Source organism: Rhopilema esculentum, chromosome 19 (genome assembly GCF_057945365.1).
Source record: "Rhopilema esculentum isolate cy_ngs chromosome 19, ASM5794536v1, whole genome shotgun sequence".
Classification (NCBI taxonomy): Eukaryota; Metazoa; Cnidaria; class Scyphozoa; order Rhizostomeae; family Rhizostomatidae; genus Rhopilema; species Rhopilema esculentum.
In genome coordinates this window covers 8,921,753-8,937,974 of record NC_142833.1, presented here as the reverse complement: position 1 = coordinate 8,937,974, position 16,222 = coordinate 8,921,753, and the positions used below count along the sequence as shown (strand labels likewise).

At 37.1% G+C, this 16,222-nt stretch overlaps 1 protein-coding gene across 1 annotated transcript; it reads left to right on the top strand.

The window, feature by feature from the left end:
- Positions 1-2,093: 2,093 nt before the first annotated feature.
- LOC148958006 (uncharacterized) lies at positions 2,094-14,859 on the top strand. The gene is made up of 8 exons (XM_089114219.1): positions 2,094-2,499; positions 3,701-4,270; positions 8,529-8,671; positions 9,302-9,482; positions 10,816-10,897; positions 11,766-12,007; positions 12,463-12,702; positions 13,197-14,859. The coding sequence occupies exons 1-8, from the start codon at positions 2,421-2,423 to the stop codon at positions 13,748-13,750; spliced, it is 2,091 nt and encodes a 696-aa protein (XP_088970345.1). The 5' UTR covers positions 2,094-2,420; the 3' UTR covers positions 13,751-14,859.
- Positions 14,860-16,222: the final 1,363 nt, after the last annotated feature.

The window sequence follows — 16,222 nt, the reverse complement described above, 5'->3', positions numbered from 1 at the left end:
GTTGCTGATATCTAATCACACACACCCTATAGGGCACAGCACTCAGGGCAAATAGAGACATATTTGTATTAGGTTTAGGGGATTTTTACGCCCTTACATCGTGGTACTGAGACAAGCTGTCTCCATCTGCCTCACTTAAAGCTGCTCTTTCAGCATGACAGGAATGGCTGTTTTTTCACTTACTTCACTTTCACTTTTACTCATTTTGTTCCGTCAATGCTCAGTCACCTTTTACTTCCATATCTACAAACCATTTCATTTCATTTTTCATTTTAATTTCTTCAAGCACGGTAACCCCATCAATCGATAGATTGCTTTTCAGGGGGCCGTGCATAAAACGTTACAAATTAAGTTAAAAATTAATACGAAGTAAAACCCTAATTTAATTACAATAATGAACAAATGAATAAATAATTAGATAAACTATTTTTTTTAAAGCTTCTTTAAATGCTTTCAATGAGGATGCCTGCTTGACTTCACAACCCAAGAGGTTCCAAACTCCAGCACCACGATATGAGAAAGCTCGCTGACCATTACTTGTTCTCATTAGTGGGACTTGAAGATCAGTTGCGGTGTTTCTCAAATTTTTTCTACTGCATGTCGAATTTTTAATGAACATTTCTGACAGGTAATCAGGAGCAAGGTCATTTATCGATTTGTAAACCATGCAAGCTGTCTCGGTTTTTATCATATCTGCTACAGTAGGCCAATTCAAACTTTTAATCAAAGCACTAGCAGATGAATCATAACTGCTGTTGGTCACAAAACTTGACCTTATCAGCCACTTCAACTTCAGAGCCACCAATAGAAAATAATGGTGGTTCAACTGATTTTGTCGAAATCTTCTTAAGGTTAGGCCGAGATCCAAAGACCATCGCCTGTGTCTTCAGGACATTCAACGAGAACTTACTGCCTTGGAGCCATTCCCTTAAAGAATCAAGTTCTTTGTTAAGCTTCACGTTCAGATCGCTGACGTTCCTTGCAGAAAAGGAGATACTGGTATCATCAGCATACATAGTCACCTGGCAGTTGTCCAGACAAAACGGAAGGTCATTGATAAAGAGTATAAAAAGAAGAGGCCCAAGACAAGATCCTTGTGGAACACGACAGTGTATTTCTTCTATTCGTGACGAAACACCATTGACCTTGCATAACTGCCGTCTGTCTTGGAGATATGATGTAAACCATGCATGCTCGATACCAGAAATCCCATATTACTGCATCTTTTTTAGCAGGATATCATGATCAACAGTATCAAACGCTTTCTTTAGGTCTATGAACACCAATGCAGTGTATTTCCCAGTATCCATGTTCTTATACCAATCGTTAGTGCAGGACAGGAGACTTGTTACACAAGAGTACAGGCGTCTAAAACCGGATTGTTTAGAAAACAAGTGTTTGTTTGTATCCAAGTACTTAAAGAGTTGGTTGAAGATCATTTTTTCAAAAATTCTCGAAAGAACAGGGAGAACAGATATAGGTCTGATGCGGTGCAAGAATTAATGCTTTGCAACCTTGGCAAGCATTATGCAAGCAAGCAAGCAGTGTTGGTTGCAATGATGCGGTGCAACTTTTGCAAGAATTAATGCTTTTTACTTTCAAAGTACTGTAGTATTCCCGTAAATTGACAAAAAATGTGAATATTTTCTCTCAGGAAACAGTAACCCACGATATTTGTAAAATTTAGCTAAGATTTCCTTAGGATATCTACATGAAGGGGGCATGGGCGGGGCAGGGGGCCATGCCCCCCACCTTTTTGCAAAACAATGCAGCTTTTTTCAAAAACCCTTTGTTACGCGTGTTAAATTTTCCTTTGCCCCCCACCCCATCCCCACTTTTCAACCTGTGTCGAAGCCCATGGTCCCGTGTAAACGGAAGGCCTAACCGTGCTCATTTTAGCACGGTTCCAAATGGAACCGGTCACTTTCAGCATTTCCAGAAAAAGGGGGCACTTTCAGCATTTCCAGAAAAAGAGAAGGCTCTGGACCCCCTTGGCCCTCTTGACCCCTGGAACCCCTGGACCCTCTGATCCCTGAAACAGTCTGCCATCCTGGTCTGACTTTTATACTTCTAACGGAAAAAAATTCGCGGGAAAAGAAGTGGTTTGGAAACAAACATCTGCCTCTCTCGACGATGAGATAGATGCTGAAACTGTGGGGTTTTAGCAGCTGTCTTTTCTACAAACAATTAAAATCTAGCCAATGAATTCCTTTTATTTTGTCAACAAATCATGCTCGTCGAAGGATAACTGCAATTTGGGCCTTCCTGTTTACGATACTAATTGATGCACCCATTCATCGTCATGTTTCGTTGAATTCTGTTTGCAATTTCTGTGAAATGAGCAAAGAACGATGTGAGAAAAAGTTTGAATTATCCAAGGAGGTGCCATAATCGAACTGAGGACTAGGCCTTCTCTAAAGATGAAAGTTAGGCAAATGGACAATACAACAATGATTCTGACTGCCAGCTTGCTATCAGTTGGATCAATATTTGTCGCAGGTATGTTTTTGGTTACGTTTAGGTACATTTGTAATCTAATCCCATTCTTAACCGGAAAAAACTGATCATGTCGTCGTAGAGATGGTATCTTTTTAAATATGTGAGATAATTGTGCATAGACTGAAAGCCGTTGAGACAAGTGCTGGCATTATCAAAAGAACTCTACAAAAATAGATAATTTGATCCCTGTATTGTCGGTAATATCAATTTTGTTTAGCTGTTTACATCACGACAATGTTGATCCAATAAAAGACCAACTTCTACTGTTATTCTCCTTGGATTATCCCTAAAAATTTTAACCAAAGTATCAGTTTCCACATTTGTATTTTTGAAATATTTGCATTGTTTTCCCCAGGAAAATTTCCTGGGACAGTGGTTACTTCCAGATTCATCATTTTCTTAACAATTTTTTTCTCCTAGCTTTATTCTGTATGTTTTTTAACACTTCTAGAATCAAGATTTTTCGAAATGTCCTCATTAAGAAAGCTTTTGCTGTTTGCAGGTTTGTACATTCCAATTGCATGTGCAAACCATCCTGCAAAGACAATTCAACGCCCCACCCCAAAAATCATTAATCATGATCATTAAAAAATAAAAAAGTCTCAGTTGAGCATAAATTAACACAGATTTAAGGATGTTCTAAACAATGTGTTCACAGTTTTAAGCTTAGCATGCATAAATGATATTTTGTGGATAAAATATATTCCAAGCAGTGTAAGGCTTGTTATATTGTCAAAATTACAGATGTCAATAATGTTTGCATCTATTGGGATTTTTTTGGTCTTATATAAGGATGGTAAATATATGAGATAAATTTCCAATTCTATGTATAACTAAAGAACACAATAAATGTTTTAAATGAGCAAATCTACCTTAAAAATAAGTAAATATCTTTCACAACCCTTCCCCTTTTTAGTAACAATCCCCAGTCTAGGCATGTCTCAGAACATATCACTACCTCTTCTTGTAATTATGACCCTGAATCAATGGATTTTGCCTGTCTTCACCTCCTCAAGTATTCAAACCCCTATCTGCAACTATGAATTGCCCCAAATGAAATTGAAACGTAAGATAAAAGTCAAACGGAAAATATAGCAAGCTTCTGTGGATTTGAATAATTTTTTAAAAATTTTGATTCTGCACATGTCATTATTAAGTCTTAATTGAACAAATCTTTGACTTTATTTAATTTTCCAAACAGCTCAAACAGCAGAAAGGAATGATGCAGCTAATCCTGGTAGCTCTTTGAAGGTTCTGCCATTCAACATTGGGGGAAGAGACTTTTACCATCATTATATAAGGAAGGAGCTGCCGGTCCTGTTCACTGGAGGAAACTTCAAATCAAATGAAGCTTCTTTGGATCTATTAGAGTTGCAGAAACAGCTAAGTGGAGAAAAATTCTCTGGTTTTGTTTATATGAACTCTGGAACAAGCCGAAGAAACACATCTTTTACACTAAAAGACTGGGTTGAGGAATCAAGTTCAAAACAAATGACAGCTGATCTTGACATTAGCAAATCAAAGTTGCTAGAAGATATTTATTTGCCTGTAATGCTACATTGCAAAGAATATAGAATTGAATACAACAAACTTAGGTTATCAATAACAAGTGAAGATTTTGATAGCCAGCCAAAGCAATATTCAGATGAAATGTTATATATTTCACTTGGACCTAGAACCAAGGCTAGATTGTTTGATAGCAGACACACATCTCAGCTAAAAGAAGAAGGATTTCCCAAGTTAGAATATCAAGATGTCATACTGGAGAGAGGTTTGTTTGACTAATTTGTATTTTTATTTCTTCTATTTTTGATGTTTTGCAGCTTAAAATCAGTTAACAATCAGATTTACTAAAGACCAATTTTTTCAAGGGAATTTAACTGAAAGTGTTATTAATGCCCTAATCATGTCATTTATCCCCAACTTTGTTCGCATAAATCATGCTGCCACTCATTGCTTGCTGGTGCAGCAAAAGATGTATTTTATATTCAAAGTGGTATTCAGACCCATTATTGATCAACTGCTGACCAGCTTTAAAAACTTGACCACAATCTGAGGATTTGCCACATCCTAAGACACTGTTGTTTTCAAATTGTATTGCAAAATGCTGTTCTTCATTATTCAGATCTAGGTTTATAACGGAGTAGCTTGCTGAGTTATATTTGCTATGTTTCCTCATAAATCCAGAAAAAAGACCTTATTTAACAGCATGATCTTATCTGTAAAATGCTTTTCATACCAGTAGCCATGCTTCCTTTGCATGAATTGATCAAGATAAATATGTATTTTGAAATCAGGAATCATGCTTTACACTTTCTTATCATGTTTCACCATTTATCTATACTTCATGACATTATCAACTGAAATTTAATAAATAGACATATAGGACAGAAACATAAATCAGAAAGGTTAAAATTTTTTAGAATGTGTTTTTTAAAATTTGTCATTGTAATACAATTTTGAAGGTCTTGTTTTCAAATTTTATATTGTTTTAAATTGCACACACAACAACATTCACATGTAAAAGCTTGATCATGCATAAAGTCAAATATTTAGTAGGTTAAATATATTACATGGGCCCTGGAATTCACGGTTAAATTAAGAAGGTTGCTTTATAACTCAAACAAGGTATTTCCGTTTGGCTAAGGAAATGTAACGTTTTTAATGTCTTAACTTCCATTTATGATCATTTTTACCTTCTGATGAATTAACCAAAATTTTAAGCTCATGTTTTGCTATTCTGCAAAATGTTAAATTATTTGATTTTCAAGAATTTGCTGGTAATTTAGAAAATTGCTTTTCTGTGTTTGCATGACAAATCTAAACAAGAGCTGTATCCCTTTACACCACAATGCTATATAAGATATTACACAAGCCAACAATGTTTTTCAACACCTTTTGAGGTGAAATGCTTTGCAGTCTATACTAGAAACCTTGATAATTACGTTCCACTTGAGGAGACATGTTGAGTTCATCTCTTGTTGTGATTTGAAATTTTCAAAATCACAAGGGCTTGCATGGTCACCAGAGTTGAATTTCAGGATGTGTTGAACTCAACACGGTTTTAATTTCTCATGTAAACGAGGACAAAATTTCACAGGGAAATGTCATGCAATAATCTGCACGAAGCAGCATTTGCAGCTGTAGAAAGAATTCTGTACAAGTAGATACTACAGAATTTGTTTGTCTGGAAGAAAGATCAACAGAAGAGGTCCTTGGAGCGTAAATAAAGGCAGTCCCAGAGAGTATTGCAATATCTCTTTCCAAATCAGGTCTTAAACTACATCACCGGAAGAATAAATTGGCCGTTCATGCCGATCTAACCCATGATGCCACTACACAAATCGCAACATCTAACCCTTATAAAATCACAAAAACCTTAATACAACTCAAAGGACACAAATGACTAAGAAACGTAGAATTCAGGGCAGGGAATGGACAGGAAAAGCTTCCTCCCCCCCCCCAAAGACCCAAGCTCAAGGCCTACCTCAGGTACTTATGTTATAAGGCAGTAAGAGATAATTAGTAAACCTTACCCCGCAACATGCTGCAAAATTAAACCCCTAAATTGCCGTTAACAATTAAGGATTGAGACATCCTCCTTGCAGTTTACAAACAGGGAGAAGGAGGGGCTGGGGAAGATATCAGGGTGACTTTTTTCAGACCCAAAGCACTTAAATCGGTTGTGACAAAACGTGATCTACGCCATTGGCGTACCTTTTGGCGTAGGGTTGGCCTACTTGTTGACGTAGGGGTTGGCCTACCTGTTGGCGTAGTAATGATCAATTTGGCGTAGGCTTGTTGCACCTCCGCGTTTAAACTGGAAATCCCAAAAATAGAAAAATCGCTTTACATATGCGTGCAAACTTGTTGGAAAACGGATCAAGAGTATTTTTGCAACTAATTTTGCCAGTTTGCCTTCAAAATAATTTTAATGACGATACAAGATACATACATCATTACGATTCAGAATAAAATGCTGTGACCGAACTGACTGATAGTTTCTCTTGCCAAGATATTATCTGTGTTGGTTAAGGAAATATTTCTACTTTTTACTTTTTCTTTACTTAATTACTATACTGTAAGTCATCGAATTATGCCCCTGGGTGTTTGCTAATTCGAGACATTTTTGGATGAGGGTTTATTCAAGAGGGTCATTGCACATGCGCCTTATCATTTGAAGCCCTGGCAGGAAGTTTAAGAATTGTGGGGTCGCAGATGCTGTGCGAATACTGCTTTTAATGCGCATGTGCTATGACCCCGCAACACTGAACAAAGGACTTATAGTTTCGTCTCCTGAACAAGTGGAGGGTTTAAATGAGGGCAGGGGATAATAGAAATGTTCTGAACGTCATCATATAAATAGCTCTTTTTAAAAACATTTTGGCTTTTCTCAAGCTCACTTTGAGCCCCTTCCCTCTCCCCCCATTTCCACGGTCCCTGGAAGGGAAACACTCTGCAAGTCAATATTGACAAAAAACGCTCATGCCAAAAGACAACCTAAAAGCACAAACTCAACTATACCCAATGGCATCAAACGCAGCATAAAGGCTTTATGCAAGAATGAAAGCATGAACCTCAAAACCTAAACATTAATAATACAAATCAGCTAAAGTAGGAGCCTTCAATGAAATTAAATACTACGACACCCCTCGTGAAATTGACTCTGATAACATTCAATTTGATCACCATTTATTTCAGTCTAGTATGAACCTTACACACGTAACCTTATTAAAAACCCGGTTGATTAGCAGGGATCCACTTTGTGTTTACCAACCTAAGTCCTACTTACACTTTGATTTAAAGGCTGTCGTCGTTTTAATTCACTTTCAAAGCAAGACTGCAAATTTCTTTGTTTAATAGATGTTATCCATTTATCATCCGCACATTTTCAATTGGAGTTTCACTTCTTCTATTGGAGTTTAAATTTGTATTTTCTCTCAAATTATAAGTTAAGTTATTTACCCTCAAGCGTATCTGGGAATAGAGCAATAGCGTAAAAAGATAGAATGTATTTTGTTTAGGCGATTTGTTTGACAGGCTGTGATCGTTCCTGAAGATCTGATTCATAGCCGTCAATTTCACACAGAACTTTGTTGTAGGTATATACTATTGGAAATGGAATTTTTTAACCGCATTTCGGTATGGGTTTTTACCGAATTTTTCCGCATTTAGAGCAATAAGCAACTTTTTTAAGGTGTCATAATTTAGTGTTGCAAAGTTTTAGGCTGTGTTCACCTTGTTCGGAACCCCTGTAGCGTTGTGGTATACTATAGTAAACCTAAGTCAACAAGATGTGGAATAGGAAAAAATGGTATACCCCAGCTTCATCCTATCTTTTTATCTTCCCTCCTTCCTCTTCTTCTTCTTCTCTTTCTTTTCCTTTCTTCCATCTCCTCTTTGGTCTTTCTTCTTTTTTGTTGTTCCTCCTCTTCATCCTATTCCTCTTGCCCTTCTTTGCATCTTCTTTTTCTCCCAATGCTTTTCTCCTCCTTCTTCCTCTCCTTCTTCTTCTTCTTCTTCTTCTCTTTCTTTTCCTTTCTTCCATCTCCTCTTTGATCTTTCTTCTTTTTTGTTGTTCCACCTCTTCATCCTATTCCTCTTGCCCTCCTTTGCATCTTCTTTTTCTCCCTATGCTCTTCTCCTTCTTCTTCCTCTAGTTATTTTATATATCTGTTTCCTATTGTTCTTCATCGTAAAATTTGTCTTCTTGTGAACTTGCTCCTCCTTTTTCTCGCCTTATTGTTTTTCCTGTTCCCCTTTTTTCTACCACTTCCCTTTCTTCTTCTCTTGCTTCCTCTTCTTCTTCTCAAATTATTTCCTCTGCCTGCTATTCTTCTTTCCCCTGCCTCAATTTCTTCTCATCTAACTTTTTCCTTTATGAAATTCACTCTCGAACTTCTTCTCTTTTCTTCTTCTTCGTCCTCTTCTCTTTTTCCTGTCCTTCTTCCTTCTCTTCTTTTCGACTTCATCACCTTTCCTTCTTATTTACAAGTTCATTGACTAGCTTATTCTGACTAACTTTTCAGGCAACATATTGTACGTGCCAAAATATTGGTGGAGTCAAGTTCAGGCAACCACAAACCACAGCTTCGGAGTGAAAATCTTTTTCAACATGGCTTTCAATAAGAGAAAGAACGAAAAGCATGAAATTAGTAAAAACGTTATCGAGGTGAGGTGATGCTTTTGTGAACTTTTCTAGGACACACAAGTTTGAAGTTTGACTTTTCAAAGCATTTGTCATATCAAATCGGTTAGCAAATGACATTTTTGGTAGTTATTCGATGAATTTGATGATAACAGATAGTTCTAGAATATGATAACATTTAAACAAGGCTCTGGTACCGCAAATTTTGAAAAATAGAACGGAAGAGCGGTAACATATTCTATCATACAGTAGTTTTCACCCGATACTCGTTAGAGTATAAACGTCGGATGTTGTTCAAAGGTAGGCAGAAAATTTGAATCCAGATGCGGATGGACTGTAATGGAAGACGAAGAATAACGCTCTTACGCGCTACTTTTAAATGATTAGAATTGACCATTCTTGTGATGCGCTGTATCAACTTGAATTGCAAAGCCTATCACATTTTTGAAATACCACATGATTATATTAATTAAGTAGTATTACAGTCTATCATATTGTTGAGAACCATATTGTTGAGTACATTGTCGTTATTGCCAATCTTTGTAGAAGTTGGTGTATGAGTGCAGAGTTCTGTTAATGCTTGTTTGCTAAATAATATGGGTAAAGAGTATACTTAGTCCAGAGATTGATTGAATATTACTGAACATTCAATAGGCAATTCAGCTGCATAAGATGGAACTAAAGGAACAACCAGGAGACAAAATTTGCTCGTCTCTTAACCAAGCTTTAAGACAAGTGTTAAAAATCAACGAATCAGACCCGAAGACATTGCAGCTGCGCATTCCCAGGAGGCCCCAGAGACCTGATGACGTCACACTCGCCAGTGGTTACAAAAGTAAGGTTTTATATTTTGCAAACAATCTTTTGGTGGTAGAAAATTTAAAAATGGCTTTGAAAAACTATAATTATACGAAAAACTAAAACTATAATGGCGACATGTTTCGGACTATTGGCAAAGCCCGATTATTGTTCCATCTAGCAATTTTGAAATCTATCTACATAAACACGAGAAAACCGCTTTTGTGTAGAAAGAAGGGGTTCGTTTTCATCTCGAGACTCCATTGGTAACATTTTCGATAGCAAGCGGTACTGATTGGGCAATCTCAACAGTCACGTGCTCGCGTTTTTTGATTGGCCCATTTCGATCCACAATAGGTATTATTTTTCTTAGAGTTTTCGTTCTATGTTCTGACGTTTTATACTCTGATAAGTGTTGGACGAAAAGCTTAGGTATGACTCAAAATGTTTGCTTTTTTCAAAGCCTTTTTTAAATTTTGCTTTTATGCATTGATTTTTCAAGAATTCATTTCTAATACTTTCAAAGGGGTTTGCCCATAAGCAGGTCTCAAGAGACCCTCTGTTAAAAACAAAAAATTACAATCTAAAAGCCCTTAATTAAAAACATGTTAATCAATTCAAAATGTAAAATCCTTTTTAAGTTTTTCTTATGATAAGTCAAACGTCACAATCAAAAGAAAGGAATCTCTGTTTCTAATAAGTTCTCAATATTTTGTGTAGTGGATGAATGCATTGTCTAGACTAAGAGACTACTCCATAGTTTTGCCCAGCTATATGAAAAACATATCTGGCCATTATTTCACATAACTCGTGACGATAGCTCAATCAATCGAATTGTCTTGCTGATTGATTTTAAATTTAAAGTTAATTCCATTGGGTCAAGACTAACTATTGGAAGTGACCGAACTTAGACCCTATCTTGCTGGTCGTAGCTCATCCTTATGAAGTACAAGGACATCTCTAATTTTTTGTGTGCAGACTTGAGTTTAACAGGTAACTGGAGGAGTAAAGACGATGCCTGTTTTGAGAGGCTTAACGGAAGCTTTGACACAGTTTACTCTGAGTGTATTTTCCAAAGTTTTTTATTTTTGGTTGAAAATATGCATTTTACATGATCAACTGTTGCATTTCATTTCCCGTGACGTAAGAGGACTGATAACTTTAGCTATAAGCATGGCAGCTTCTCTCTTTGAGTCGAAAACAGCAGCTCTTAGTCCAAGCATCAATAATTAACAATAATCCTCCACTTACGTTTACGTACTTTGTCGAAAACACACTCACTGCTCTGAAATTTAAGTGCCAAAAGTAAGTTTTATCAGTGTTTCTTCTTCATTAGAAAGATAACTAGGCTGTTTATTCTTTTATTACAGTGCCAGTGTTGGGGCTTGGTACCGCCCTTTTGAATGAAAAAACAACGGAAATAGTGAAGCAATCATTAGACTTGGGCTACAGGTAAGCATGCAAATGTAGAGATGACCTGTCTCTACATTTGCAAAAAGGAACCTTCTGGTTCTCAACATACGCCTCCCAATTAACTCATTTTAGTATTGCTAGAAATTTATGTCATTTATTGCTTGAATTTCTCGTGTGTTCTCCAAGCTGCGTAAGCTGTTTATGATATCGGTTAAATTACTGATGTGAGCAGAATTCAGGAAACATGTGAGCCGGTGGAATATTATTCACCGATGTAGTAGTTTTGAGGAAGGCCAATGCACACCTTGACAAGAGTATATAAAGTGAGACGCTTTAACTTTCATTTTCCTGACAAAGCGAAAAGACCAAGACATAGATGATTTTACTAAAATCCTAGTACTAAAAAAAGCATTTATTCAAAAGATACAAGGAAAATTTCAAGGAAGGTCAATAGGACAAAATTTTATAGGAAGGAAAGTTGTGGCGTTTTCTGAACTCTGGCCAGGGCCATCGAGAGGCAGCTCGGGCCCATGGGTGATTCACAAAACTGAACCCCCTTAAGAAAATTTCCTGTGGCCACGCCCTTTAGGGTTTTTTACAGGAATGTGCAAAAACATTTTACATGAATCAAGGACATGTGGACATTTCTCTGCGATAAATTTACAAGCGTTGATTCCATATAAGTAGCTGAAATAATAGCTTTTTTACATTGTAAATAGATCTTGTTACTTTATTACGGGCCCTATCGGGGCACCAAACCCGGACCTTTTGCCCCTCCTAACCCACCCTCTCGACGCCCCTGGCTCTGGCTATTGGTATTTACCTATTTTAAGCGGAATGGTGTTGCAGTGTTGTTCGCTTTTCGCTACTGGTTCCCCCATTTTATTCTGCATTTGGTTCTTCTCAGATTGTTTGATACTGCCCAAGGATATCCAGGTTCAGAAGCTGGCATAGCTCAAGCCATTTCAGAAAGCTCTGTGCCTCGCTCTGAGTTATTCATCGTCACTAAACTACACCCTCGTTACCTTGGCTACGAAAGTACACTGAAAGCTATTGACATGTCGCTGCGAAGGCTGAACATAGACTACGTCGATTTGTTCCTTATACATAGCAAAGAATGTGATGATTTTTTGCTGAAATGCTCAGATGGTGAGTTCATTGATCTCAGATCATCTGTATGGTGCAGCTCATCTTGCCCGAACAAGATGGCTGTAACGCGAGACAGCTGTAGCATATGGTGGCATACGATCCACTTTAGCTGCTACTGTGTATGGTTGTGGGGTTGTAAGGGGGTAAGGCTGCTAGAGCTTTTTAAAAGCACCACAAGATTCAAGGAAGAGGATAATTGCAGAAATTGAAATTTCAATGTAAAGACGTTTCACGACACAATTAAAAAGAAACGATCTGAAAAGAGTTTGGCCCCATCGCAATTTTTGTTGCTGCTTTTCTTTCTAAGACTGATACTTCTTGTCACTGTTATTTCAGTTCTTATTACCTATTTCTTATAGATGCGATATGCAATAGATATGGCAATTGCCCTTTACCTCACATTAAGTTGGGGACGTTATCGTACCCACTTTCTCAAAAACATTGCACTTTTTTAGGAGAGCCTATCGGGACTTGGCAAGAGTCATGGGCGGCTATGGAGGATGCGCAGAGGCAGGGCAAAATACGCAGCCTCGGAGTCAGCAATTTCAATGTACCAGATTTAAAGGCTTTGCGAAAAATTGCTAAGCTTCCCGTTTCTGTTGTCCAAAACTGGTTTGATCCAATTCATCAGGACACAGTGGTGAGGAAATTTTGCAAGCAACAAAATATACGCTATATGGGATATTCAACACTTGGTAAGCTTGTTATAATTACTGCATCAGTTCTTTTCAATGACATTCTAAACACGTTAACTGCTTGCACCTCAAGTGACAACCTACCGTAAACTCTTTAGATAATGATCCTTTCAGGCTCCTTGGCTTTTCGGACTTAACATCACAAGTGTGTATCATATTTGATCTTGATGTTTATATTATACCCTGGTTTATTCTTAAAATGGTTAATTTAGAAGCTCTTTATCTCTTTTTATCAGATTGGTATTTCATTTGCGTCTTAAGATTCCTCAGCTCTGGCGCAAACCTTACTTGGTAGATATTCTACACGTGATAATGCCTGTGCCTCGGACTTTGTTTAGTTCTCTATGATTCTATTCGACTGTTTTTATGCTTTGAACTGTCGCTAAATATCTTACCACATTGCAAATAATTCCCAAAACAATAAATTTCTTGAGATCGAGTAAGCTTCACAAAGTCTGTTTTTTGTTTTCATAACTCCAATGCTTATGCTGCAGGCGGAATGTGGACTGCCATGGGACTAGAGGAAAACCCAATTTTGACGTCGTCTTTGCTGACTGATTTATCAACGCATTATGATTACTTCGTGTCCAGCCTCGTTCTCAGATGGGCCATCCACCAGAACGTGACAGTAATCCCAAGAACAACAAATCGTAACCATTTGGCACAGAACTTGAGAGCATTGGATATGAGTCTGTCTGAGCTGGATATCGCAGAAATAAATTCAATGGCCACCATCCTAGATGACATATTAAAAGATCTAGAAAACGAGGAAATGGAAATGGAACAGGAAGGAAACAGGTCTTCCAGCGGTACACAAGGAGATGAGAATGAAAGTTTTCCGCAAAATAAAATGAAAATGGCAGCAAAAGACGTGGAGCAAAACTTTGAGCCAAAAGGACGTTCTGGGAAAAGTGCGCCAGATGATATCCCTCAGGAACAGAGTTCTCGAGACGAGAGCAATCAACCCTCAGTTGAGGCCGATGGCAAAGCCGTGACAAATTCACAGTCAAAATCTGACGAGACTAAACACAAGATTGAATTGAAGTAAATAATATCTATTATTAGCATGTATTTATTTAAAGATGGTTGTATGTATCGTTGCTTATTTGAAAATTCGCTATTTGAGGAAACAGCTTTCTGATATTTGTTCTCTTCTTAGCGTAAGGGAGCTGGGCGAGTCAAATTATTAAAAGCAATCTTCTTAATTTTCAAAAGTCTCCATTCATGAAAGTTCTGTTTCTTCGGCAATTTGGTCATATAGACATAATAAAGGTCCATATAGACAGGAAATGACAAGTTTGGTATCAAGAGGTATCGCAATCTTACGTGCTTACTATAGTTTAAACCGTCATGGAAGAAACTGCATATTAAAAGCCTTCAGGCTGATTTTAGCGATTTTAAGCACCTTCAATATAAGAACGATTATTTGAATGTTTAGGAGCAATTACAGCCGATTACAGAAAATATCTGGTTTTTACTGTATTGCGTCCGTTTTGTCTTAAAGGAGGCATCCAGCTCCAGATTAAGGAATAGTTTATGAAATTCTAGGCTGTTGATTAATGTTGTTGATACCCTACGTGATTTATTTAATCTTTCAAATCTCTATTCCTGACCACTGATCTATGAAAAAGACCTTTTTACAGATCAGTGTTCCCGACGCCCTATACTCCCACTCATGGGTCAGAGCAAGGCCGATATCGGCGTAGAAAAATTGTAGAACAATGAAGAAGGATTTGTGACTCTGTCTAGGGCAAAAAATTTAGTTACTGGCTATCATCTATGGTTTAGTATTTTAATGGAAATCTTAATTTACTTTTTTAAATAATGAAAATATCGAAACAATTCCTTTGACAAAGAATGCAAGCATCATCGCCATTTTACAATCAACATTTGGAATAAGTTTTCCACATCTCAAATGCTAAGTTCAGAAATATCATAGCCAAGATACTGGATCAATTTAACATGACAAACGCACAAAGAAGTTAGAATAATACATATGCTACGAGAACTGAGGTTGTTGTAAATGTCATTTTAAGGTTAATAATTTCTTCTAATTTTCTTTTGAAGACAAGCTCATCAAGACGTTTTAAATCTCAAGTCCAAAAATCTGCATTGAATGTATTTGAAACCATTTAAGTCTAAGTGTCCCAGAAACCATTTAAAAACAGAAATGGACCTAAAAAAGAAGATTATTGGTCTCACAACCTTGTTTGCTTAACTGTCCACTCAATTGTGTGATATGCACGAGAAATGCTGGTGTAATTTGTTTTCAAAAGCTTTATTAAAAACTCGTCCCTACAATTTCTGATTGGAAACTGCTTTGTAGCATGTGTATTTAACTAACCTACTCACATTGCCATACTGTTCCTATATTTTCTTCACAAACTAGCAGATAATCTTATAGTTTAAAATTCCCCGATTATCAGAAATTTCTACAAAATCTTTCTAAAAAGCCTATAAACTTCTGTCTAAGGGAAATTGCTCTTTTGTAAACAGGTAAAATACTCTCTTCTTCAAAACCAGAAAAACCTTCACAGGAAATATTTAATTACGCTTATTTTTCAGCACATTTTCCTTTCAATTTTTCGTCACTGTAATCGTGATTTATCTTTTTTCAACCATTATTCTACGCTCTTTTCTATATCCATAAACAACCTGTAGCTTTCTTGTATTCTCTCTTTTGCCCCCTTTGGTTTTTGACTTCATTGCATTTTTCATTAAAAAAAGTAGTATGCGCTTTTTTAACTTTAAAATAGATTGAAATTGTACGAGGAAAATGCAAATTCAAAAAAACAATGTTTCGAACGTAGCACGTCATCTTCGCTTTTTTAAATGGTTGGATTTTCTGCCAAAGTGCAATGGCTGAAGAATTTAGTAATCAGAAAATAATTAAGGTATTTGAGGATTGTATATTGAGTCGGTATTTAATTGCGATGATAATCAACAATCATTGACAATCAGTGAAAGCAAAAAGGGACTGGAAACCTGTAATATGACGTCATATTAATGGTTCGCGCCAAATCGATGCTGCTCTCATCATTTCGAGAACAAAGATTTTCTTCACGGCTGCGTGCAAGCGTAAATCAAGTAGCTTTAAAACAATTTGAAACTGATCAGAAATGATAGACAAAAAAGCGAAATTCAGACTTCGAGTGAGCGATAAGTCTCCAGAGGAACAGGTGGAAAAACTGTCTGCTCTGCCAGCTTGCCCAGCGCAAATCTCGATGGTTGGAGTTGGGTTGCATGGTAAGAAAAACAATAGCAAGACAATGAAAGTCTCTTCGCCTTGCTCATTTTTACCTGCTGAAGTTGGGCGAAAGAATTTGGTGCAGAGCCCGCTGACAGCTGCAAGGAACGAGTACCTTAAAAAAGTCAGACAGGATAGAGAGGCCGCAGAAAGATCGTCACCAGATTCTGATAAAGGAAGATTACCAGATATTGACACAAAGTCAAGTAAATTCCGTAGGCCAAATTCAGGGTCTCCTCAAGGAAATTTCAAGATGAATTTTGATCCTGTTGC

Coding starts and splice junctions, on each gene's coding strand:
- LOC148958006 (XM_089114219.1), top strand. CDS start 2,421: ATGAAAGTTAGGCAAATGGACAATACAACAATGATTCTGACTGCCAGC. Junction 2,500..3,700: donor TGGATCAATATTTGTCGCAG/GTATGTTTTTGG, acceptor TTTTCCAAACAG/CTCAAACAGCAGAAAGGAAT. Junction 8,672..9,301: donor TTAGTAAAAACGTTATCGAG/GTGAGGTGATGC, acceptor AACATTCAATAG/GCAATTCAGCTGCATAAGAT.